This window comes from Spermophilus citellus (assembly GCF_964194105.1).
Source record: "Spermophilus citellus genome assembly, chromosome: 3".
NCBI lineage: Eukaryota > Metazoa > Chordata > Mammalia > Rodentia > Sciuridae > Spermophilus > Spermophilus citellus.
The window spans coordinates 55,598,672-55,623,018 of record NC_138184.1 but is presented as its reverse complement, the minus strand read 5'-3'; the positions used below and the strand labels follow the sequence as shown (position 1 = coordinate 55,623,018).

Here is a 24,347-nt window from a genome sequence, read left to right as displayed (position 1 = left end):
TGCTTAAAGAAATCACGATATGCTGGGCATGGTGGCACACACCTGTAATCCCAGAAGCTTGGGAGGCAGAGGCAGGAGGATTGCAAGTTGGAGGCCGGCCTCAGCAACTTAGCAAGGCCATTAAGCAACTCAGTGAAGCCCTGTCTCTAAATAAAATATAAAAAAGGGCTGGGGATGTGGCTCAGTGGTTAAGCACCCCTGGGTTCAATCCCTGGTACCAAACAAACAAAAAACATGACTCATCTATACCGGAAAAAAAAAAAAATCCATGCTTCTGAATGAGAATAAGCCAATTATATATGTAGAGAGAGAAAATCATGTTAAAGTAGAAAAAAAGAAAAAGTAAGGGGCATGGTAGAATATGCAGTATTTTACTGTGTCAAAGGGGACAAAAGGGATATTATATTTGTTCCTGTGTAAGAGAATTCTGGGAAGAACAGCTGACTGACTAGCACTAGTGGCTACCTCTCTGGGAGCGGGTAGGAACAGTGTGGGTCGGCGACGGGCTGGAGAGAAGGAGTGTATATGATTAAGCTTTTTGGTTTTGAACTGTGTCAATATTACCTCTTCAAAATTTAAATTGGCTTTTTTTGAAAACTTGAACACTGGGCTCCGATTTTTATACTTTCGCCCTCACCTTTCTGAGAGAGTCATCAGCTCTCCCCTCTTAAGCTTTGAGCAATCCTCTCTACTCTGCGACTTAATGGGCACCCAGGGTTCCCTCTCCTGCCACATCAAGGGCTACTGAGTGCCGCGGAGGAGAGAGGTAAGTTCCAGAGCAGGAGCTCCAGTAGCTCTTGCAGCTGTTTGGAGGGTTCTATTTCAGGCATTTTGGGGGGCTTTTTCTCCCATTCCTGGCTGCATTTTGGATGTATATGCAGGCCAAGGGAGGAAATGAGAGGGAGAGAGGGGGCACAGGTGGGACACAGAGTCTGAGGGAAGCACTGCCCTGGTCCATTTCAGCTCCCACAGAAGCCAGGCTTTAGTGGGGCTTCCGCCCTCCAGAAGGCTATCACAGATGGGCAGCAAGGGAGAGCTGGGTCAGGAGGCAGCCCAGAGCACCATGGGACATAGTAGGACAGGACAGAGCGGGGCGTGGGCGGGTGGTTGAAGGTACATGGAATTGTAGCTTTTGGAGGGACAGAGCATGGCAGAGTGGCCAGGACAGGAAGAACAGAGACTTTGGACCCCTGGATCTCTATTCATCACTTCCTCATGGAGGAGCAACCCTAGGATGGAGCAGGGAGGAACAGGCTCAGCCACCTAAGCAGGTCATCTTGCCTTACCTTTACAGAGCCTGTTTCCTCATCTTCTCAACAGGGTGATGTAATCTGTACACTAAGCCTTTTGTATATGCTACCTCATTTAATATTCATGACAATCCTAGAAAAAGGAGCTATCAGGAGACCCATCTTCCAGATGAGGAAATAGAGGCTCTGTAACAGACTTTGTGGTATAAAGCCAGGAGGTGGAACAGCTAGGTGGAAGCACAGCTACCACCCTGCAAACCAATGTGCACTAACCGGTGTGATCCATAGCCAGAGGGTTTCTTTAAATACTCATGGCTTCCCAGGATGGTTCCCAGCTCCTAGACCCAGCTGAAGCTGACCTGTTGTTCTTTCACTCAGAAGACCAAGTGCCCTATAACAGAAGCTGTCACCAAGTCTCTTACAATTTGCAGTGTGACTATAACAAGCGCACCCCCACACTGGGGGCCAGGTACATAAGTGAGATAGTCTTGCAGGCTATAGCATCGTTTCTGGAGAGACCTCGAGATTGAATGGGCATGTATCTTAGTGCTGATCATGAAATCATGCCATTTATGATGCTACAGTGAAAAAGAAAAAGGCACCTTATAATGGACCAAGTATAAAACATTCAAGTGATATTCAAGAGTCCCTTTCTTAAGATGAGCTCTTTGCACAGCTGGGCTCGGTGGTGCACGCCTGTAATCCCAGTGGCTCAGGAGGCCGAGGCAGGAGGATCATGAGTTCAAAGCCAGCCTTAGCAATTTAGGTCCTAAGCAACTCAGTGAGACCTTCTCAATAAAATATCAAAAAGGGCCTGGGATGTGGCTCAGTGGTTAACTGTCCCTGGGTTCAATCCCTGGTACCCACCCCCCAAAAAAGGAACTCTTTGAATCTAAAGCTATAAAAGGGAGGGGGAACCTATTAAAGTTTTTATCCTTCCATTTTGAAAATGTTCTAGAAGTAAGTAAACATAATAAAATAGTTACATTACCCGGGCCAGTAATCATTCACTCCTTCTCTATAAAGCCAAAACTGCACTGTACTGTTTGAAAGAAGATAGGTCATGGACTTTCTCATTAATCTGTCACAATTCCTTTATTATATGGTATCAAATATCATAGGTATATCTGATTATAATGCATAGAAATTTTGTCAATATTCTGATTTATCTACTACCAGTGAACACAAATCATCCATGTAAAATTCCAAATGTAAGTCCTATAAATTGAAAGTAAAGATATTACTCATGACATAATACTAGTGAATTAGCCTACTTATCAATATTAAAAGATTATCATATTAATAGTATACAGTTTGCCTAAGATAAGCCTTACATAAATATTATCAAGAGGCTCAAGTGTGGTAAGATCATGAATTCATGACTTCTTAACATTTGTTGTAAGTCTCTCCAGGACAACGAATTTTCAAAGTATTCAAACTGTCTAGAACACATGCACTTTTGCTTATTAAAAAGTATTCACCCTTCTTATGAAAAAGCACACACATTTGCTTCCCTCTCTCCCCCCTTCCTACTCTTCATTCCTTACTTTTGAATAAATTCAGGTTTCAAAAAGATATTTTTCTCTTATACAGCTAAATACATGCATTTTTAAAAACTAAAAATAGCTCTCAAACATGCAAACATCTGAAAATTTGGAAAGAAAATGGATGCAGCACACACAGACACACAAACACAGGGCACCCCAGGATATACCTGTCTAGAGATACCCCCCCACCACTGCCAAACAAAGTGAAGCAAGCGCACGCATTACTCTACTGCTACCAGCTACCGGCAGGCTGAGCTCATATTTACAAGGCTTACTTTCAAGGGTTGGAATACAACAGGGGAGTTTCAGCTAGAAGACTTGAATCCCCAAGGCAACAAAACAAAAATTCCACAAGCCAGTCCCAGCCATCAAGACCCCCAATAAGCTTGACCGCCCCTCACCTGCTCCCCTTCTCTCCTCTCTCCCCAGAAGAAGGCACTTCATGGAAACGTCTGGGAAAGCCCTTGGACTTTATTTTGTTACACCCTCTAAATAGACAAAAACAAAAGAGAACAGGTGTAGAAGACAGTATTTCCAGTCAGCCACCATAAGCCCCACACAGGCCCTCCCCTTCCCTCTTACACCAAGATCCCAGTTTTCAGGCCTCCTTGGGATTCCCCCCACCAAAGGAGGAAGCTCACAAACAAAGATGGTGTGTTAGAGGAAGATCTCTGATGCTGAGACAGAAATGTGAAATGCAAACTTTGCTCTAATAGCATCTTATCTATCCGTAGGCAGCATTATCCTGGTATTAACAGAGGCAAGGATACTACTATCATGACCATGTCGTTCAGAGACCTCCTCTTCCACCTTCGGCAGCTTCCCTGGCTAACAGGATGGCTCAGAATTCCATGGGAATGAACAGAACCTTGCAGGAATCTCCTGGGGACCATTTGGGCCTCCTTCCTGCTACGGTTCCCTCTCAATTTCATACCATTAGACCAGTGGTCTGGGGTTTCATCTTTTCCCCATGCGTTCCTGTCGTCTCTGGCCACCTTCCAGATTCACAATACAGATTGTAGAATACATAAGGGACGCATCTCAGGGAGATGGGGACAGCAATTGGCAAGATATTACTATATATAAAATCCTATATTTAGTTTCCCTTTAAAATTTAAATAACCATAGCATATGACACTGAGCTACAGACTTTGAAAGAAGTACATATTCCACAGAATACCTGAAAGTGTCTGTTCAATTATACTTGATACCCCAAACCACCTGGGCTATAGGATTTCACATTACAATGATTCCTATTCTTTCTCCAAGTTCATCAGCTATAATGGATGCTCTGTTTTTTGGATGCTCTGCTGAATCTTGCATCAGGTAGGTAGATGCAATATTGAGTCACTTCTTGCTGGTTAGCAGCTTTTCACTTCAAGGAACAAACAGCCTCTAGTTTTTCCATATTAGGTTTTTTTCCCTTCATAAATGTTTTCCTTTCTTTGATAATTATTAATTGTGCATGGGGTAAAAGCACTTGGCACAGGCACCAGAATTTGGAGAAGCCAAAACTTGGGAGTATGACTACAAAGGGGGAGGGACTGCTGTAACTCAGAACTTCTTGTCTCCCTCTGTTGAGAACATTCCGGAACTACACCACTGTCCCCCTAAACGTCACGGGTATGCCGTGTGGCTCCGAACATTAATCTGAAGAAATCACGAGTGTGTTGGAATGTTTTTACAAATTTTCATAAAAACTTGAAATTTGCAGCTTCCTCAAATATTTAGACTTTTTCTCAACCCTTAGCCCTACTCTGAATTCTGCCAGATTCACTCTTTCTGGAGTTTTGGAGCGGAGCCGGCTATCTCCGCAGCTTTTCCTCACATACAATCACAGGCGCTTCAAACTACCACCCGCAAACTGACAACACTTCGCAGAGAAGCAAATGCCACACCATCAATAGCTAATGATCACGGGGGCTACCTGAGCAAATGCGAACCATCAACCCTGTGAGAGAAGGCATGGGATTCTGAGAAATTCAAAGCGGTGACTGCTCACCACACAACATCCAGGGAGTTTCCCCTTTCCTGAAAAGTGAGCTTGCTTCAAGGATGTTATCCATCTTCCCTAAGAGAGTGGGTCCAGTCTTTTAAGTATCATGGAGCTATGTTTAAACAGCAGCCTTCAGCTGTGTCTCCTGCCCTGCTTTTGTCTAATGACTGTGTGTTAGCCTGTTCCAAGAGCTTCCACTGGCATCTCAGGGCCAACTCGACAGCAGGGGGCCGGTTACTATAACAACTGACAGCTCTCTTGAATTCTGAAAGGCCCCCGAGTAGCCATTTGGGAAACAGTTATTGAGCAAAAAGTTGCCTGGGATCTGTGGCATTAGCTGCCACAATCTCCATGCACATTTGTATGGAGGCAAAAAAAAAAAAAAAAAAAAAAGGAGCCACCTCCTGGAACAGCTGGGGACCTCCAAGGCTCCCCTCCCCCATTCTGGTTAGCATCTCAGAGCAAGACAGTTTAACACCAGTGTCATCACAAACCCAAACCCTCCGAGCAAGCCATCTTCTTGCATCATAAACTGTGCTCTAGTTCTCCTTACTGGCTTGACACATTATCAGGCTTTGAAGAGCTGAATGGTAAAAAATTATTTCTAATGATTTAAAAAAAAAAAAAGGTCTTGAAATATAGCCACAAGTTCAAGTTCCAGGAAGAGAGGGGTGGCAGAGGCAGCCACCGATTTTAAAAGTGGGGCAGAGCGTTGGAAGGGGAGATGCCCAGTACATCCATGGGTCATTAAATGAGGTCTTATGCTGAAAAGATAGACGTGATCACATAAAGCCACCAAAAGTTCTTAGAAAGTCTGATCTTTCTCAACATGAAAACAGTTTTACGAAGACCTACCTTTCCATTCTTATTCTCTCAGCACAAGATGACACTGGGCAACTGGAACTGAAAACCCTGTGCCTGTGTACACACAGAATCCCCTGGAAAAGATCCCGATCATTCTTGTGGAAGTAGCTTTTGCTTTGCATACAGGAAGGGTGTCTAGAGGAGTTTGGCCCCTGGTGATATTCAATGTGCTAGGACTGAGCGATTCCAGGTCATTGCACACAGCTGCCTGACTAAACATTTGTCCTTTTTCTTTGTTCTGCAAAAGTCAGAACCCAAACAGCCACTCCTCCAGGAAGCCCTCCCTGACTCCCGCTCCTTCCCACCACACTCTGGCTGTAGTTAACATCCTGGAGCACATGGTTTCCCTTATCACCACGGCAGCCAGGGGGGCAGCCAGGGGAGTCGAATGTAACCACCCACAGGGGCCAGGTGTCAAAGAGCAGTGAGGGCAGAGGCTGGCAGACTGAAGAACCAGTGTCCCCTGCAAAGGGGCCACACACTTGGCTCCAGCCAGCCCAACAGTGCCAGAAGGGGCAATGAGGACTATGTTGCCTGACCTTCTGATTTGCCAAATGAACCCACAAAACTGGGCTTTCAAGTCGAGTCTTATTTCTAAAATAATTCAAAAACTTAAAATGATCAGCTGAATAAAACTGGCTGGGAGACCACTAGTTTGGAGTTTTTGACCTTTATTTGGGATGATCTTTATTTACCTGCTCATCTACTCCTTCAAGCTATACATATAACCCCCTGCAAGAAAGGATCCCTCAAATGAATCTCCTCCGGTGCCTGGCACAACGAGATTCATAAAAAGTGGTGGATGAATGAACAAAGGGAGGACTAAACAGGCCAGCCACACAATACAAAACCCCAGGCTCGAGGAACTCCAAAACCTTCGAGCTGCATCTTCCCAGAAGGAGAAATGACCTACAACTCTCTAGGGGGACAGGGGTGAAGGGCTCCCTGATGGCTTGCTCACCGCCCGTAGCTGCTCCAAGATTCAGTAACGTAGCATGTGTTTTGTGTTAATTCAACCATCACTAGTGATTTCTATTAGCAGCGTTTCCCCTTTGCTATCCCTCCAATGTCACCTGCTTAGGGAAATCCATTCTTATTGCACTGTATGCAAATGAAGAATAATCAGGCTTTCCTGGGGTGGAATGGGAGGAAACATCTAATCCAGATCCCTTCATCAGAAGTTTCGGCCACAGAGCAGATGGGTGTCGCTGCTGCTACTGTGGGAATACAGGAGGGATCTTTGTTCCAGTGAGGCACTGTGGTCAGTCATCCTGCGGGCCCGAGAGGTGTGTCACCACATGCCCACACTCCACTTCCTCGCGCATCTGTCTGTTTGCCCAAGTCTCTGTTATGCCCACATGAATCCCCCACACATTTGCGGTTTGCATCCCTTCATATTTATTACACTCCATCTCCCACTGAACATCCAGGAAAGAAAAAAAATTGCAGTGTCAACAGAACTCACTTGTGTTCACAAACAGCATTCCTAATGAAGAGGCACCATGCATAACAAAAATCTCAAAGTTTAAAGAAGGGACTCCGACTAAAAGAAACCCTTTTCTATGGGCTAAACTGGTGTTGATGGATTTGTCAGATTTACAGATGGCTCAAGTGGGACGTGCATTTTCCGGATCATAGTAGAGCATGAAACTTTTTTTTTTGGGGGGGGGAACAGGGTACCTCAAGGCTGCTCAGGCTGGCCTGGATCTTGCAATCCTCCTGCCGTGGTTTCCCGAGTAGCCGGGATTACATGTGTGCACTGCCTCGCTCAGAGCATGCAACCTTTCTGATATCAGATTTTAAAAAACTTGGTGTCAGATGTTACAATTTCCACATAGAGTTTCCAGTTCTCTGTCCCAGGACCCATGTAGTTAGCTCATACTTATGTGAGAAGTAAAGCTGGTTTATGCTTTTGGGAAGTCCTTTTCCAAGTTATGGTTAATAAGATACTAAATTTATCATCAAGGAAACTGACGAGCTTGGGACTGAGACCAAACAGGTTATATTATACAACATCAAAACCTTCTCAGACTAATGAGGATGTCACTGAGTAGATACATCCTTATTTAGCTTCCAGAATACCTAAGAATATAGTTGGTCCCTGAGGTTTTTCTTCCACTGATCTTGGCAATTCTAAACCCCAAGTACATACTGGTGACCACCACAATGAGAAGGTGGCGCAGGAGTGAGTTCATCTTCCTGCAGGTTTTTTTTTTTTTTTTTTTTTTGTGTGTGTGTGTGTGTGTGTGTGTGTGTGTGTGTGTGTGTGTGTCAGGTGGGGGGGCGGGTAACCAGGGATGGAATCCAGGGACACTTAACCACTGAGCCACATCCCAACCTTTTTATTTTTGATTTTGAGACAGGGCTAAGTTGTTTAGGGCCTTGCTAGAGTGCTGAGACAGGTGTTTTTTTTTTAACTATTATTTTTTTTTAAAGCTGTGGATGGACACAATACATTTATTTAATTTATTTATTTATTTCAATGTGGTGCTGAGGATCAAACCCAATGCCTCATACTTTCGAGGCAAGGGCTCTGCCACTGAGCCACAATCCCAGCTCCTCAGACAGGTTTTGAACTTGCAATTCAGCCTTCCAAACTCCTGCAGCGTCTTTTTGACAGGCGAACACATACAACTGGAGCTGGCTGTGGAATGAAGCGAATGCCGAATGTTTTCCCCCAGGCATGCTACTCCCTCATCTGAGGCAAGATAATGTGATGGGGAAGATAGCAGGCGAGGAAAAATCAGACTAGTTGAGTTCAAGCCCAGGATCCAGAGATTAATACTGTGACTTGGGCATATCACCTTATTTTACCAAGCATTAATCTTCCAATGTGCAAAATGGACACAATACTAACCCACTTCCTAAGATATGCATGCCAATTAGGTGGGAATATTATCTGCTAAACACAGGTCTAGGATGGTGAAAATTCAATCGAAGGTTTTTGGCTAGCCAGGTCTTAAGATGTACAAAGCCACTTCAAAGGCACAACTTGGCTCACCATAAGGAAAAGAGCTACCTTCGATGCAACTTCCTTTAGGATTCCAGGAAAAAAACAACAAAAAAAAATCTTTGCAACTGCATAATTCTAAGTGCACACAAATGCCCTTTTCATAGCAGCTAAAACTCTTCTACAGCATGCTGGTAATGAACACTCAAGCACATGGACTGTACACCAGGCACTTAGCTCCTCTACCAGCATCTACCTCAAATTATGAAAGCAAATCAAAAAGGAACTTTCCCCTAATTTTCCTCTCATCTCTGAGTGGCAGCAGCTACGCAGCTCCAAGTGTTTTCAGGAACATTAATGCCACAGAAACAGCTTGTCTTCATAAGGCAGGGGATCCAACTCTTGGAATATGCTTTCTATTAATTCAGAAGGTGTATGGTTACCATCTTGAATAGTAAGGCCACAACGGCACACTTCAGAAACTACCGAGTTGATTTCTTCATTTTTAAGAGCTCTGAATGCTTTCTAATTGCTCTGAATCATTTGCAATAGCTTGGAAACATTGCATGACTGAGGTAGACTACAATATTTACCAGGCACACAACAGGGCAGTATTTGCAGAATGAGGCAAGCTCTTTTAACTGTTCGTTTATTTTATTTTTATTAGCTACCCACCACATTTCTTCCTAGCTTCACTGCAACTTCTTCCTCATTATGGATTCTGGATCCTACATCTCTTCAAGGTAGACCTTTGCAAGGACCATTCAAAAGACAAATGCAGCAGGCTACCTGTAACATCCCTGCCCAAAGTATTAGAAAATACATTATTTCTCTGGGGGAAGAGTACCCTCCTACAGTGTTGGTGGGACTGCAAACTGGTGCAACCCATCTGGAAAGCAGTATGGAGATTCCTTAACAAACTTGGAATGGAACCACCATTTGACCTAGTTATCCAATTCCTTGGTATACCCAAAGGACTTAAAATCAGCACACTACAGTGATGCAGCCACATTAATGTTTATAGCAGCTCTATTCACAATAGCTAAGTGATGGGCACCTAGGTTGGTTCCTTCAACAGATGAATGGACAAAGAAAATGTGGTAGAACAATAGAATATTAGTTAGCCATAAAGAAGAATGAAATCATGGCATTTGCTGATAAATTAATGGAACTGGAGGCATTATGCTAAGGGAAATAAGCCAATCCCAACAAACCAAGGACCAAATGTTCTCTGATATGCAGATGCTAACACACAATGAGGAGGGGGAACAGAAGTTCACTGGATTAGACAAAGGGGAATGAAGGGAAGTGGGGGAATGGGAACAGTAAAGAGTAGAATGAATGAAACATAACTTTCCTGTGTTCATATATGAATACACAATCAGTGAAACTCCACATGTCCAACCACAAGAATGGGATCCTAATTAGAATAAGCTATACTCCATGTATCTATGGTATGTTAAAATACAATCCACTGCCACATATATCTAAAAAGAATAAAAAATTAAAGAAAATCCATTTCTTCCTATAGACCCACATTGCTACCTGTCAAAATACTGCTCAAATAGTCCCCCAGGGGACTCTTTGCCTGAAATCTCTCAGATATACAAATACCTGAGATTTGTACCCATACTTTGGGGTTCTGACCATGTATGAAATAAGGAGATTAATGACTGGCGCCCAACATGGTCACTTTCAGGAAACACACTGAATGCAGTGACGTCAATGGGCCTCAGTGTTTAAGGCTCTCTGCTGCAGTGCTTCCCAAACACGGGGCACTCTCCTACCTCATCTGGTATCCCTGGGTGTGTGGCCATCTGGAGCTAGTGATGAGTGAATGGGAGCGAAATGTCCACTCCCAGGCCCAGCAGTTGAGAGCCAGCTGCAATGTGGGGGCCACACACTCCCAGCAGAGGAGCCACCGTGGAGGACCTCAGAGCCCCATCAGTCATTGAGAGGGTGTGCAGTTAGGCCATGGGTCTCCTGCAGGGGCTGACGGAGTAAACTCAATACAGCCAGCTCTGAATTCACGAGGCTGCCCTCTGGGCTTCAAAGTCCTGCCCCTGAGTGGAGGTGGGGGCTGGGGTCACATCTTCAACCCAGTTACTCAGGCATGTCCTCCTCTGCAATTGCCTTCGCCCCATCAGGAGCTTCACCCAAACCAATTTCATTAACTTGACTGTCACACATTCCTTTTTTGGCCCAAAATGAATCTGCTCACTTGGTTAACCTACATTTCTACTATATTTAGCTCTAAACGAATGACTTTTCACTATTTCTAGGATGCTCTGTTCAGCTGAGCATTCCAAAGAATACACTTGGAAGGAAATTCCAGAAGTTCCTGACTATTGTTTTATGGAATGGTCCTATTACTAGAAATTGTGTACAGTAACACAATGTGATTACATTTGAGGGATGGCATTTCTTGAAAACTGTAAATTTCATTTTATTAAAAACTTTTAAGCACCTCAGGATCCAGAATTACATCTGCTCTGGTGGCAAATGTCTGTGCATCCATCTACCAGGCACTAGGAGAGGCATTTCCCACAGCAAACACCGAGTCCCCATGGGAACTTGGGTGGCACATTTTTAAAATCTATTTTTCAGAGGTGGAAACTGAAGCTGGTGAAGGAGCTTTCATCTGAGGCTGATTTTTACTGGCACCTCCCAGAATGCTCTGCTCAGGCATCATTTCCCAATTGCCCAACCCCAGGCAATACTAACACCAAGAATACACATCTATACACAATGGAGTATTATGCAGCACTAAGAAATGACAAAATCATAGAATTTGCAGGGAAATGGATGGCATTAGAGCAGATTATGCTAAGCGAAGCTAGCCAAGCCCTAAAAAACAAATGCCAAATGTCTGCTTTGATATAAAGAGAACAACCAAGAACAGAACAGGAAGGAAGAGCATGAGGAAAAGACTACAGTAAACAAAGACGAATGGGGGGAGAGAAACGGAGAGAGAAGGGAAAGCACATGGAAATAGTAGGAGACCTTCAATGATACATAAAATTATAAGAGGTTATGAGGGGCAAGGGGGAGGGAAAAAAAGAGAATTGAACAACAGCAGGGGAGGTAGAGAGGGAAGATGGGAGGGGAGAGGAGGGGAGGGGGGATAGTAGGGGATAGGAAAGGTAGCAGAATACAACAGTCACTAATATGGCATTATGTAAAAATGTGAATATGTAACAGCTGTGATTCTGCAATCTGTATTTGGGGTGAAAATGGGAGTTCAAAACACAATTTGAGTCAAATGTATGAAAGATGATATATCATGAGCTATGTAATGCTTTAAATAATAAAAAATAAATAAATAATAATAAAAAAAAAAGAATACACAGCATATCTGTCTACGTGCTTTATCTGTATCTGTGTTTTACACTCCAAGTCGGCAAGTTTTTTTTACCTTCCTAGAACAATTGCTCCCCTTTGGGGATGGCAGCTCCAATTATGTACCCTTCCTGGTTACACGGTGATGAGTGTGGTACAAACTGTCTCTGAATCCAGGCTGTGACTCAGGACCCATGTTCCCCCTTAAACATGAGGCAAGATCTCTCTCTGATCTGCCTTCCTGTACCCTGGGCTCCTTCAGTGCCTTTCAGTCATCCTCATGGCAAGGCATACATCCTTTTGGGTAGCATCCATTGCCTTCCTGATCTGACCCTTGCTGTCCCACACTCTGCTCTCGTGACAATGACCCACATCTGCTTGTAGAAGGCCAGGCTCTCTCTAGTGTCACCTCTTTATGTGCTCCTCCCTTGGCTTACATCTTCCAGGCTGGGTTGAAGCCCTTTTCCAAAAACTCTTCACACTCATCCATGTCTTCCAATGACTATGAGGGCCAAGGGACATCAACCCTGAATCACCAGGCCCAGCACAATGTATGGCAGGACCTCTAAGGATTGTATAAATAATAAAAGGTTGAAAATGGGTCCATGCTCATGCAATAGCACAAAATGCTTTATGATTTCTTAAATATCAAAATACTGAGCCAAACATTCTAAAGTAGCCTCCTTTCTGGGCCAGGAAGGTCCTTTGTAACCCCTTCTCCAGTTTTAAGTCCCTGGTTTTCATGGAAATGGCACCGACTCATTTTGGACACACATGCATACACACACACATTTTTGGGGCAGAGTTAAATTTAAGATTAGGCCCAACAAGAACAGAGGCCCGATTTGGGGGATGGACAAATGGTGTAAGTCATTCCTGAGTGATGCCATCTTGGGACTTACCTGGACTTTTTTGGGGGGGTGGAGTGAGAGATTGAACCCAGAGGCACTTAACCACTGAGCCACACCCAAAGCCCTTTTTAATATTTTATTTAGAGACAGGGTCTTGCTGAGTTGCTTAGGGCCTTGCTAAGTTGCTGAGGCTGGCTTTGAACTCACGATCCTCCTGCCTCAGCCTCCTGTTAATTGGACTATCAAAGGAAACATCTCTTTCCACGGGAGTGGAGAGATGTAAGTCGCACATGGGCCAGAGCTCACCATGTGTTGAAACAGGCCGAGGCCTGCTTCAGAGAACAGATCCCAGAAACAGACTACACCAGCCAATGCCTCCTGTTCTTGTTCAACCTCCCAATTCCAACCAGGCCTGACATTCCTGAAACTTCCTACTCCATGAATCAACCAACATTTTCCTATTCTGTGTGCTTAAGGCAGTGTGAAATGGATTTTTGTCAGACTGCAACAGAAAAGGGTTCCTTCTGAGCAATATGGTATGAGACAGTACTACCCAGTGCCTGGTCCACAGCAGGTATTCAACAAATGTCAGTTCTCTCTCTCTTCCCAGTTCAAAGAAAAGGGTTAGACACTGTACCCTGCACATAGATTCGTAAGAGCCACATGGGATGGTACCATCCAAGTGCTTGGCCCTCAAAAAGGACCCACTGAACGAAAATCAGAGAGCACTGACATCTTCATACAGTGGAACACGGGTGGGGAGACAGAATTTAGAGAGCCTGGGTTTCATTTCTCACTGCTTCTCCCATTGAATTGCAGTGTCAACGGCTCCAAGTGAACTCACCCAGCATTCTGGAATGCTAGCCACAAACGATCAGGCCCTGGTTGCGGTAGAAACTGCTGTCGCTGGGAGCTGGTGCCAGACCTGCCACCCGAGGAAATGACCCAGGAGGCTTTGCTCTGCCTTCATGCTCTACTTATGTCAAGTCTACTTGCCAATCACCCACTCTCACTGGGCCTCAGAAGGCAGAAGGGAAACAGTGCAGTTCCAGCTTCAACAATGCACGGCCAAAGGGACACGCACGTCTCTTCCTCAAGTGCCAATTCTCGACGTGAGCTCCCTAGCGCCGCTTCTTCCACATTAATAAGGAAAAAGTTGGACAGAAAAAAAGGGCCCTTGTCTCCTCCAGGCTTAGCCAATGCATCCATCCTGACACTAATTCAGTTTTATTTTCTTTGTGTAAGAATTTTTCTGTTTTGCATTGATTTTTGTGCTACTGGCTCTAAGTTTGGTAAAAGCCCCAATCCAGACTCTACTGATGGGGGCGAAAGCTCTGGCTAGTTGAAACCAAGCTATGTATATAATTTTGGAAAGATACAGGCATATGAATATGATTTTCCCCCATATTTATGTATATAATCTTTCCCTAGAAAACTTGTGTATACACATACATACATGCACACGTGAGCATGTGCTCACATACCCCGTTATAAAAATATTCTGGGCAGGAGCTGTTAATATATTTCCCATTTTAACTGAAGTTTTCAGGAGTCTCAACAGCTGTTTTCTCAAGGGAGGGCACACCTTGAGCAGTAGGGTTTTAAAGCCGTCTTCACCATGTCCATAGCCATATAGAAGGAGGTGCAATAAACGCTTGTTTTTTGGACCTTTGCCTGCTAGGTTCATGGTCTTCCTTGGCCCCTGTGATCTGCTCAGGAATAGGCAGAAGACCCAAGGTGGGCTGATCAGAAACAGTCCTGAAGAATTTGCAAAAGTACTGTGTACAAGATGCTTCCTTTAAGCTCAAATTGCTAAACGAGGGTCACGAGTGGCAGATTGCTGCGGGATCTCTGTGCTCCACAAAGGGAGAGGCTGAAACCTAAGCTGCAGAGCCGGGAGCTGGGCATGCGGATCTTTAACTTCCCACACTCACCTGGATGCACTAGCAGCCTCCAGACAAATATTTGTTAGCAAATCACTATTTGCTGGAGAAGGGATGTCAGGGAGTCTATCTTCCTGTGCTCCCTGGACACCAGGCACTTCACAGTCCCGCACTAGCAGCCTTGAGGTTACTCTGGACACCTGGGGGAGGCCCGAGAGGATCCTTTTCTTACCCCCCCGTTCTCAGTGACTGAGAACAGATCCCAGGACACACAACCAGCCTGTCCGCACATTCTGTTGATCCCACCTTTAGGATATATCTATGTGTCATTGCTGCTCACCACTTGCACAATCTCACCAGGGCCCCGGCCACGTCCTCCACTGCAGGGTCTCCCTGATGGACTCTGCTTCTCCCCTGGCTCCTCTTCAATCTATGTTTAGCACAGCCCCCAAGTAATCCTCAAGTCAGATCACAATACCCTTCTACACCCAATCACACTTATGTCAAGGTCAAAGCCTATATGTAAACAGTGGTCCCCAGGCCTCCTGTGACCTGATCCTCCTCTGCCCTGCCTCTTCCTGACACCCTCTTCTACCACTCTCCCTCTGGGCTCAAGTGCTCCAGCTATATGCATCCACTGGGGTAGTCCTGCTCCATGCCAGCCATGCTTCTGCCTCAGGGCCTTTGTACTTCTTTCTTCAGTTTGGAATGTGCTCCAGATGGAGCTCATTTGATCTCATTTAAGTCTTCCCTCAGGTATCACTGGCCAGTTAGACTGCTCTCGACCACTCTGAACACTCACCCCATGCCCCAGCATGCCCCCTCCTCTTTCCCGAGTTTTCTCCATTACATGCCTAACAGCTCAGGAACCGTATGTTTTAATTATTTGTGTGGTTTATCACCTGTCTTTTCCATTAAAATGCAAGCTCCGTGAGCTCGGGGATTTAGTCTGGCTCTGCTTTTGTATCACCAGGGCCTAGAGGACTAGCTGCCCATGGAAAGGGCTCAAAATTAACCGAATGAATGAGAGGGAGGGATGAAGATATAACCCTGTTTGTCATTGGAGACACATTTAAGGTACAGGTCGGAAGCTGCCTATATTCATCTGAGAAGTGCCAAGCGGGCCAGCCTGCCTCAGCTGAGCTGGCTGAGGCTGTACAACTGAAAAACCAGAACTTCAGCATAACTTGCAAGCTAGCTCCACAGGGTGCATCAGAAGTCACTTAAAAGAAGACAAAAATGGAAGGATGGCTTACAATCCACCTTTTTTTGGGGGTGGGGGTACTGGGGATCCAACCCAGTGGTGCTTAACCACAGAGCCACATCCCCAGCCATTTTTTAACATTTCATTTAGAGACAGGATCTCCCCGAGTTGCTCAGGGCCTTGTTAAACTGAGGCTGGATTTGAACTCTCAATCCTACTTTAGCCTCCAGAGCTGCTGGGATTACAGGTGTGCACCACCGCACCTGGCTATAGTCCGCCATTTTAATCTCCTAGGTCAAATGCCACATACCGTGCTGAATATTTTCCTAATGCCCCCCACCCAGTGTAATTTTTGGCAAAAAGTTAGAAAATTTTAATGTAAAGAATTTTTATTAGCTGGATATAACAAAATAAAGCATGGTCTCAGAGACACCAGAAATACCCTGAAACTTAACTCATTTTGCAGGTTCAGAAACCCAGACTCAAAGTGGAGATGGGATTTGAATCCAGCAAGCAGCAGAGCTGGGGCTTGAACAGGAATCTCCCCGATTCTCCAGCAAAACGTCTTTGGCAAAAAGTCCCAAAAGTGTACCTTAAGTCCCTCACCCTGAGAAGTGGCTCTGGCCCCTACTGTCTCCCAGAGTCAACAGGGTCTCCCAGGTGAGAACACTAGAAAAAACACATCTGTCTCAAGTTTTCTAAATGCCGAGGCCCCGGGGTTCTCCTCCCCAGTGAGGAACACCTGCCCAGCGCCCGCTGGGCCACTTACCTCCAGTAAACAAGGACGGCAATGAGGAGGATGAGGCACAGGAAGGTCAAGGCTGACACCACAATCAGAGGGATGATCCACTCCATCCTCCCAGGAGAAGGGCGGCTGATCATTCCTGAGGTGTTCTTCTCTGCTGCAAAGAGAAACCATCCCAGTTAGAGGACAGAGGCCAGCGGAGCTGGGCAGCCAGAACACAGTGCGGAGTTCCACATCCAGTTCTGTCTGGTTTCCGGAAAGCTGGGTGGCCCACTCTGGGCTGCCCTGTGGCAGGCGGGTGGGGTGGAGGAGAACGTGCACCTCTCTCCATTTCCTCGCCTGTCCCAGCCCCAGGACAGCCGGGCCTCACCTGCAGGGTGCATTCTCCAATGGCCAGAGGGACGGATCTGCTGGTGGAGCTGAGGATGTTTTTAAAGAGAGGGGTGTGGAAGGGATATGCAGCTGGACTCAAAGAGTGCTACCCACACCGAGGGGACTCTGGCACACTTGAGCAAAAGCGGTGAAGTTTCCAGGAAGGGACAGGAAAGGGCCACTGGAGCGCCTCCGGGGTTCCCCATGCGGGCAGGAGCAACACCACACTGCCATGGGTTTTGCTACTGGGACCAGGATAGGCAGCTGGGACTACAGGGCCACCTCGCTCCCCTTTCCTAAGGTGACTACACCCCGATTCTATTTTGGGAAAGCACCTCTCCCTAGCAGTCATGGTGGGGCGTCCCAGGTAAATATGGGTCTCCCTGCTCCCCTGGCTGAGGGTGTGTGTGGCACTCTGGCCCTGGAATCTCAACCAGTCCCAAAGACGGACCGACAGCACCCCCGAGGAGCTGGGGCACAGCGATATCTCGTCCTGTTGATTTCCACCACCCAGATCCCCAGCACTCCTGTCTCTCTCCAAATCTTGTTTCCCAACGTTTCCCTAGTTCTTGCACCTACCCGCGTTCCGCTCAAGGGCTCCAACACAATGAAAGATGGGGAGGCACCCCTCGCTCTCCTCGCAGCACAGGACCATCTCTAAGTAGCAGCCGCAGTCTCGGGGTCTCGGGAAAAGTCTACCCACTGGCTCAGGGTTCTCCCTGCTCAGGCGATACCTCCTACCCGCGCAGCTCCTTCCTCCACCTCTCCACTAGCTCAGCAGGAAATCCTATGCTCTTTTGAAGGGCAGGGCCTGGGAGTGGCCAGGTGTCTGCAGTGCAGGTCAGATGCGGGATTGGAGGAGCACAGGTGCGCAGAGCCCACCCCCGCAGGCGGGCGGCAGGAAGCAAAGGTTAACCAGGAAGCAAAGGTTAACCGGGACCCGCAGGGAGAAGCCCCCCTCAGGATCCCTAAGCTGCCTGCCGGCTGACCTGGGCTCGCAAAGATTCCACCTGCTCTGCAAAAATGAGGCCAGCGCGCCACCAGCCAACGGTGTCTCCCTGCAGGATAGACTAAGTATACGGCTAATCAGGCTGGGTTTCCAAGGGAGAGAAGGTGGGCTGAGCGGGAAAGACATAATTGGTGTCAGATGCAAAGACTTAAAGAGCAAGACTCCCCGAGTCACAGGAGATGCATTGCAGCGATTCCCGGGGTTCCTATAGTTACTTCACACCCAACACCTTCAAGGATTCAGTTGGGGTCCTATTTACAGGTAAGAAGATAGAGTTAGGGAGTGAAACACACTGATTACAAGCCACCCAAGAGCACCTTACTCAACAGGACCTTTATAAAAGTACCAATGCCTAAAAAACAAAATAAAAGTACAAATGGCTGCTCATTTCGGTCAACTCCAATTTTAAACTAGAAACACATTTGCCAGGCTCCTGTTTGTCGGTCAGGATGCTATACTCTAGGGACCCAGGGGGCACCTCTGTGCCCATGAGGCAGGTGTCACTTGAAGGAGAGGGGGTGGGCCTCTGAACCATAGCCAAACACAATACACGTGGCACCAGGGGAAACCATGTCCCCTCAGGGGCTCCAGGAAGTGAGGGTGAGATCTGAAGGATGAAGGGCGCCAGTCAGCTTGAATGTTGGGGAGTAGGGGTGTCCGGGAGAGAGCATGCCATTCAAAGGAGAGCCAGTAGGAGGAGGGGAACCCAGATGGAGACTGAGAAGCCAGATGAGCCAGGGCCTCGGAGGGAACTGGTTTTGGCCCCAAGGGAGGCGGACGCTCCTGCAGGGCATGAAGCCCGGGCAACACACAGCTCCTGGCCACTTAATGTTTTTTTTTTTTGCAAAGCAATGGCGACTGGCCAGAGAAACTACAGTTGCAAATGAGAATAATTTTGTGGGGCCCTAGTAGGGGTCGGCTCAGCCAGGCAATTATCTGGCTGGAGGTGGGGGCGTCTCCAAGACCTGGAGGTTCTGATAATGGAAAAAAATGTCAGGAGGGTTGACGACATAGGCCACAGGTCCAATTAGCTCAGTATCTACCCTGGGCAGCCCTCAGGTGCAAGGGGTCTCACAGGGTCTTTCCCACTCCCTACAGAGGATTCTTGCCTGTGCTACTGCTGGGTAGACGGAGATGCAAACTCCCTCTTTTACATCCTAAACCACTGAAAAGGACTCTCGGCCCAAATCATCCTTCACACAATTTCCACTCTTTGGACGTATCAGCTCCATGCTATTTTGGCCATCCTAAAAGCATCTGGTGTGAGGATCAGGGGCATGGTATGTTGTCCCTGAAATCACACATCTGTCCAAATAGCAGTGGAGGAGGCCTCAAGTTGGCAACAATTTGTAGTGTGAGCAACTTAAGGAAATCATCTGACAAAAGTTGCATTTTTTTTTTTGGTACCAGGGATTGAACCCGGGGGTGCTTAACCACTGAGCCCCATCCCCAGCCCTTTTCATATTTTATTGTGAAACAGGGTCTCACTGAGTGGCTTAGGGCCTCACTGAGTTGCTGAGGCTGGCTTTGAACTTGCAGTCCTCCTGCGCAGCCTAACAATTGGATCTTGACCCTGCCTTATGGCAGGCACTGGATTTGCTGGCACGAGAGCCAGAGCATAGTAGGGGTGCTACTGGGTTTCCATGTGGGATGTGATGAAGCCAGTTTTATTTCCATATTCACAGCATTGCTTTGCGCTCGTGGTAACAGGGGCCTGAAACTGGATTCCATCTCCAGGCGACCCACTACTAGAATGCTCCTGTCCCTCTTGACGAGCTCCACATAGCTCAGGAAGACCCTGAGTGCCTGGACAGGGAGAGCAAGGCCTGCCATCCCACCCTGGCCTCCTCTCCTGTCCCACCTGCTGTGTTCCAGCCACGCTCGCCACGTTGGTGACCACGCTGTGTTCCAGTCTCCCCTCTGCCTTGCTCCCTGATATTTCCTCTGCCAGGAATGACTTTGCCCTCTGGCCCCTGGAGGCTCTTTTTTTTTTCTTTTTTTTTTTTATTGGTTGTTCACAACATTACAAAGCTCTTGACATATCATATTTCATACATTAGATTCAAGTGGGTTATGAACTCCCAATTTTACCTCAAATGCAGATTGCAGAATCACGTCGGTTACACATCCACAATTTTACATAATGCCCTATTAGTAATTGTTGTATTCTGCTACCTTTCCTATCCCCTACTATCCCCCCACCCCTTCCCTCACATCTTCTCTCTCTACCCCATCTACTGTAATTCATTTCTCTCCTTGTTTATTTTCCCATTCCCCTCACAACCTCTTATATGTAATTTTGTATAGCAATGAGGGTCTCCCTTCATTTCCATGCAATTTCCCTTTTCTCTCTCTTTCCCTCCCATCTCATGTCTCTGTTTAAAGTTAATCTTTTCTTCCTGCTCTTCCTCCCTGCTCTGTTCATAGTTGCTCTCATTATATCAAAGAAGACATTTGGTATTTGTTTTTTAGGGATTGGCTAGCTTCACTAAGCATAATCTGCTCTAGTGCCATCCATTTCGCTGCAAATTCCATGATTTTGTCATTTTTTAGTGCTTCGTAATATTCCATGGTGTATAAATGCCACATTTTTTTAATCCATTCATCTATTGAAGGGCATCTGGGTTGGTTCCACAGTCTAGCTATTGTGAATTGTGCTGCTATGAACATCGATGTGGCAGTATCCCTGTAGCATGCTCTTTTAAGGTCTTCAGGGAATAGTCCGAGAAGGGCAATAGCTGGGTCAAATGGTGGTTCCATTCCCAGCTTTCCCAGGAATCTCCAAACTGCTTTCGAAATTGGCCGCACCAATTTGCAGTCCCACCAGCAATGTATAAGTGTACCCTTTTCTCCACATCCTCGCCAGCACTTGTTGTTGTTGGACTTCTTAATGGCTGCCAATCTTACTGGAGTGAGATGGTATCTTAGGGTGGTTTTGATTTGCATTTCTCTGACTGCTAGAGATGGTGAGCATTTTTTCATGTACTTGTTGATTGATTGTATATCCTCCTCTGAGAAGTGTCTGTTCAGGTCCTTGGCCCATTTGTTGATTGGGTTATTTGTTATCTTATTGTCTAATTTTTTGAGTTCTTTGTATACTCTGGATATTAGGGCTCTATCTGAAGTGTGAGGAGTAAAGATTTGTTCCCAGGAAGTAGGCTCCCTATTTACCTCTCTTATTGTTTCTCTTGCTGAGAAAAAACTTTTTAGTTTAAGTAAGTCCCATTTGTTGATTCTTGCTATTAACTCTTGGGCTATGGGTGTCCTATTAAGGAATTTGGAGCCCGACCCCACAATATGTAGATCGAAGCCAACTTTTTCTTCTATCAGACGCAGAGTCTCTGATTTGATATCAAGCTCCTTGATCCATTTTGAGTTAACTTTTGTGCATGGCGAGAGAAAGGGATTCAGCTTCATCTTGTTGCATATGGATTTCCTGGAGGCTCTTAATGACCCCTCAGTCCTGGCTTGAGAGTCACCTTCTCTGTGAGGGCTCACTAAGTCCTCAGGCTGTGCTATCTCTGGACAGCCCAGGAGACTTGAGATCACAGGGTCAGTCTCTGGCTCTGCCCCTTTCTGTGTGACCTCTGACCTATAACTCCAACCAGCCAGGGCCTGAAGTTTGTCACCTATAAAATGGGGTTAAAAGCACCTATTTCTTGTAATTGGGAAAATTCAATGACAAGATGTACAGAGAATGCTTAGAAGGGTGCTGGGCCAAAGGCAAAAGATAAGCATGTACCACCATCACCATCGCCTCATGCTGCTCTTACTGTACATGTCACACTCCATCATGACTATCCTTTTGTTACTATGGGTCCTCTGAGCAGGGCTGATTGGCATCTGTATTTAGAACAGTAATATAGCTCTGCCTCCCACTCACTGTGCAACTCTAGGTAAGTAGCCTACCCTCTCTGTGCCTTAGTTTCCTCCTCTGTAAAAGCAGAGAATACTACAGCCCGGTGCACCGTGGTGGTGTGAGGATGGAGAGAGTATGTATAGAACACTCAGAAGGTTTTCTGGCACTCGCCAGTTCCTGGATAACGTGAGCTGTTGTGACTGTCATCACCCCTGTCACCCCGTGATCTGCAGCAGCATGATCATCGTCACCGCTGCCTCCGTCACTGCTCTCTTTCTTCCTCACTAACGTCCTAGCATGGCAACAGGCAGATGGCGGTGCTCACCGGGTGTCTATGGCATCTGACTGCTCCCTGAAACGCCAAGTGCGTAAGTGACAGAAGTACTTCAGACGCGTGGGCCAGGAACTCAGGGGCTGCCTGGCTAGTGAAATGCTAGCACCTCCAAGTTGGCCCCAGATAAGACTGCACTGGAAACGTCTGTCTGAGGCACACACTGTGGCCCAATCCTGCCCCCAGCTGTCCCCGCGTCAACACCTCCAGAGACCCGAATGTACCAGAGACATCCCCCACCTTTTATCTGTAGGGATACATTTCAAGACCCCGGTGGATGCCTGAAACTGCAGATAACACCAAACCCTGTACCAATACATTTATGATAAAGTTTAATTTATAAATAAGGCACACAAGAAATCAATAACAGTAATAAAAAATAGAAGACTTGCAATGACATCATGGAATACAAGTTATATGAATGTGGTCTCCCTCTCTCTTGAAGTATCTTACTGTAAAGCAGATCTTAGCAACCTCAGCATATGATTTTTCCCCCCATACTGAGAACTTTAATTTCTGAAGGAAATACCTTACAGCTTCCCTTTGGCAGATCTGAATGGCCAACTTCCCTACTCTTGTGCTTTGAGATCATTACTAAAATCAGGGTTCCCTGAACACATGCACTGCGGTACTGCAGTCATTCTGATATTCAAGATGGCTACCGAGTGGCTAATGAAAAGGTGGATAGTATATACAGCATGGACACACTGGAGCAAGGAACGACTCCTACCCCTGGCCTGATAGGACAGTGTGAGATTTCCTGAGGCTACTCAGATTGTGTCCCATTTAAAATTGTTTATTTCTAGAATTTTCCACTTAAAATTTTCAGACCAAGATTGACGGCAAGTAACTATGGAAAATGAAACTGTGGGTAAGTCAGGGGACACTTGTATAAATCTTTCCTAGTACAACTGAAATAGTGTGCCTTGAGGGTATGATCCTGTACTTCAGAGTCAGGCAGACCTGGGCACAAATTCTGACTCAGGTCTGTGTATGGTTTTGAGCTAATGACTTCCCATCTTGGAGTGTCTGGTTTCTCTTCTGTCAATGGGAGACATAGATTCAGTTACCTTTCAGGAGATTCATGAGGATTAAATGAGATAATTTATGTGAAGATGACCGTAATTTATGGCTACATGATTTATAAGGCCAGATACAAAATAAAACCATGGGGTCCTTGTTCAAAGTTATTAGTTTCAGGAAGGGGACAGTATGGTGTAAAGGCAAACACAGAGCCCTTCTGAGTCCAGTGTGAGTGCCCAGGTCACAAAGCTGCTCCTGACCTGTCAGGCTCAGTACCTGACCCAGAGGAGGCACCTGGCAATGTTTACTTCCCTTCCACAGATCCAAGCAAGGGTCCTGAGAGGATGATAGGATCTCACCCACTGCCAGGAAGAGAATGGGGAAAGCAGTAGCAGCCGATACCCACCCCACGTGCCTAGACTTGGATCTTCCTGTGGGATCTAGCTGTCTCCTGCAGAGTCCAGTAATTGGGCTTCCCAGTTACTATATGACTCGTCTCCCTTCATAATGCCCAAGCCCTGGCCTGAACAGTCTTCTCTAGTTCATCTGGATTAGGCAGATTCCCCAGCAGGACTAGTCCTTCAATTCTTGTGTGCCACACACTGTGAAATGACAACCCACAGATGTGTTTGGCACAGTACCAAGTCCATTTATCCCCAGTAATTATTATTATATTGGGGGTGGGTGGATACCGGGGAGTGAACTCAGGAGCACTCAATCACTGAGCCCCAGCCCCAGCCCCATTTTGTATTTTATTTAGAGACAGGGTCTCACGGAGTTGCTTCGGGCCTCACTGTTGCTGAGGCTGGCTTTGAACTCAAGATCCTCCTGCCTTAGCCTCCCAAGTTGCTGGGATTACAGGCATGGCCACGACACCTGGCTTCAGTAATTATTTTCAAGTTGTGACTTACCTGCTGACATTTAAATATGAATTTACTTAACTATCAGCAATGGAAGCTTCTACTGGAAATGCTGAAGGCTGACAACAAGAGCCTGAATTTCCACACGGCAAACACATGCTGGAACCAAGCAATCTACTCTCTTTTTTTCAGACAGGGAGTCTAGCCAGTTTGCTGTAGTCCCCACTACTCCCCAACGTCACCTGCTGCATAGGCATTCTTTAT

The 24,347-nt window shown here is 46.3% G+C and overlaps 1 protein-coding gene across 3 annotated transcripts in view; it reads right to left on the bottom strand.

The window, feature by feature from the left end:
* Positions 1–24,347, bottom strand: part of PTPRG (protein tyrosine phosphatase receptor type G) — a 715,161-nt gene that overhangs the window by 60,095 nt on the left and 630,719 nt on the right. The window contains exons 13-14 of one of the 3 annotated variants that reach the window (XM_081285863.1): positions 16,654–16,783; positions 3,199–3,285 (exon numbers count right to left, since the gene is read on the bottom strand). In XM_081285863.1, the coding sequence (XP_081141989.1) occupies positions 3,199–3,285; positions 16,654–16,783 (217 nt within the window). Of the gene's footprint in view, positions 1–3,198; positions 3,286–16,653; positions 16,787–24,347 lie in introns of all 3 variants that reach the window. The other 2 variants (XM_081285862.1, XM_081285864.1) reach the window with 2 other exon arrangements.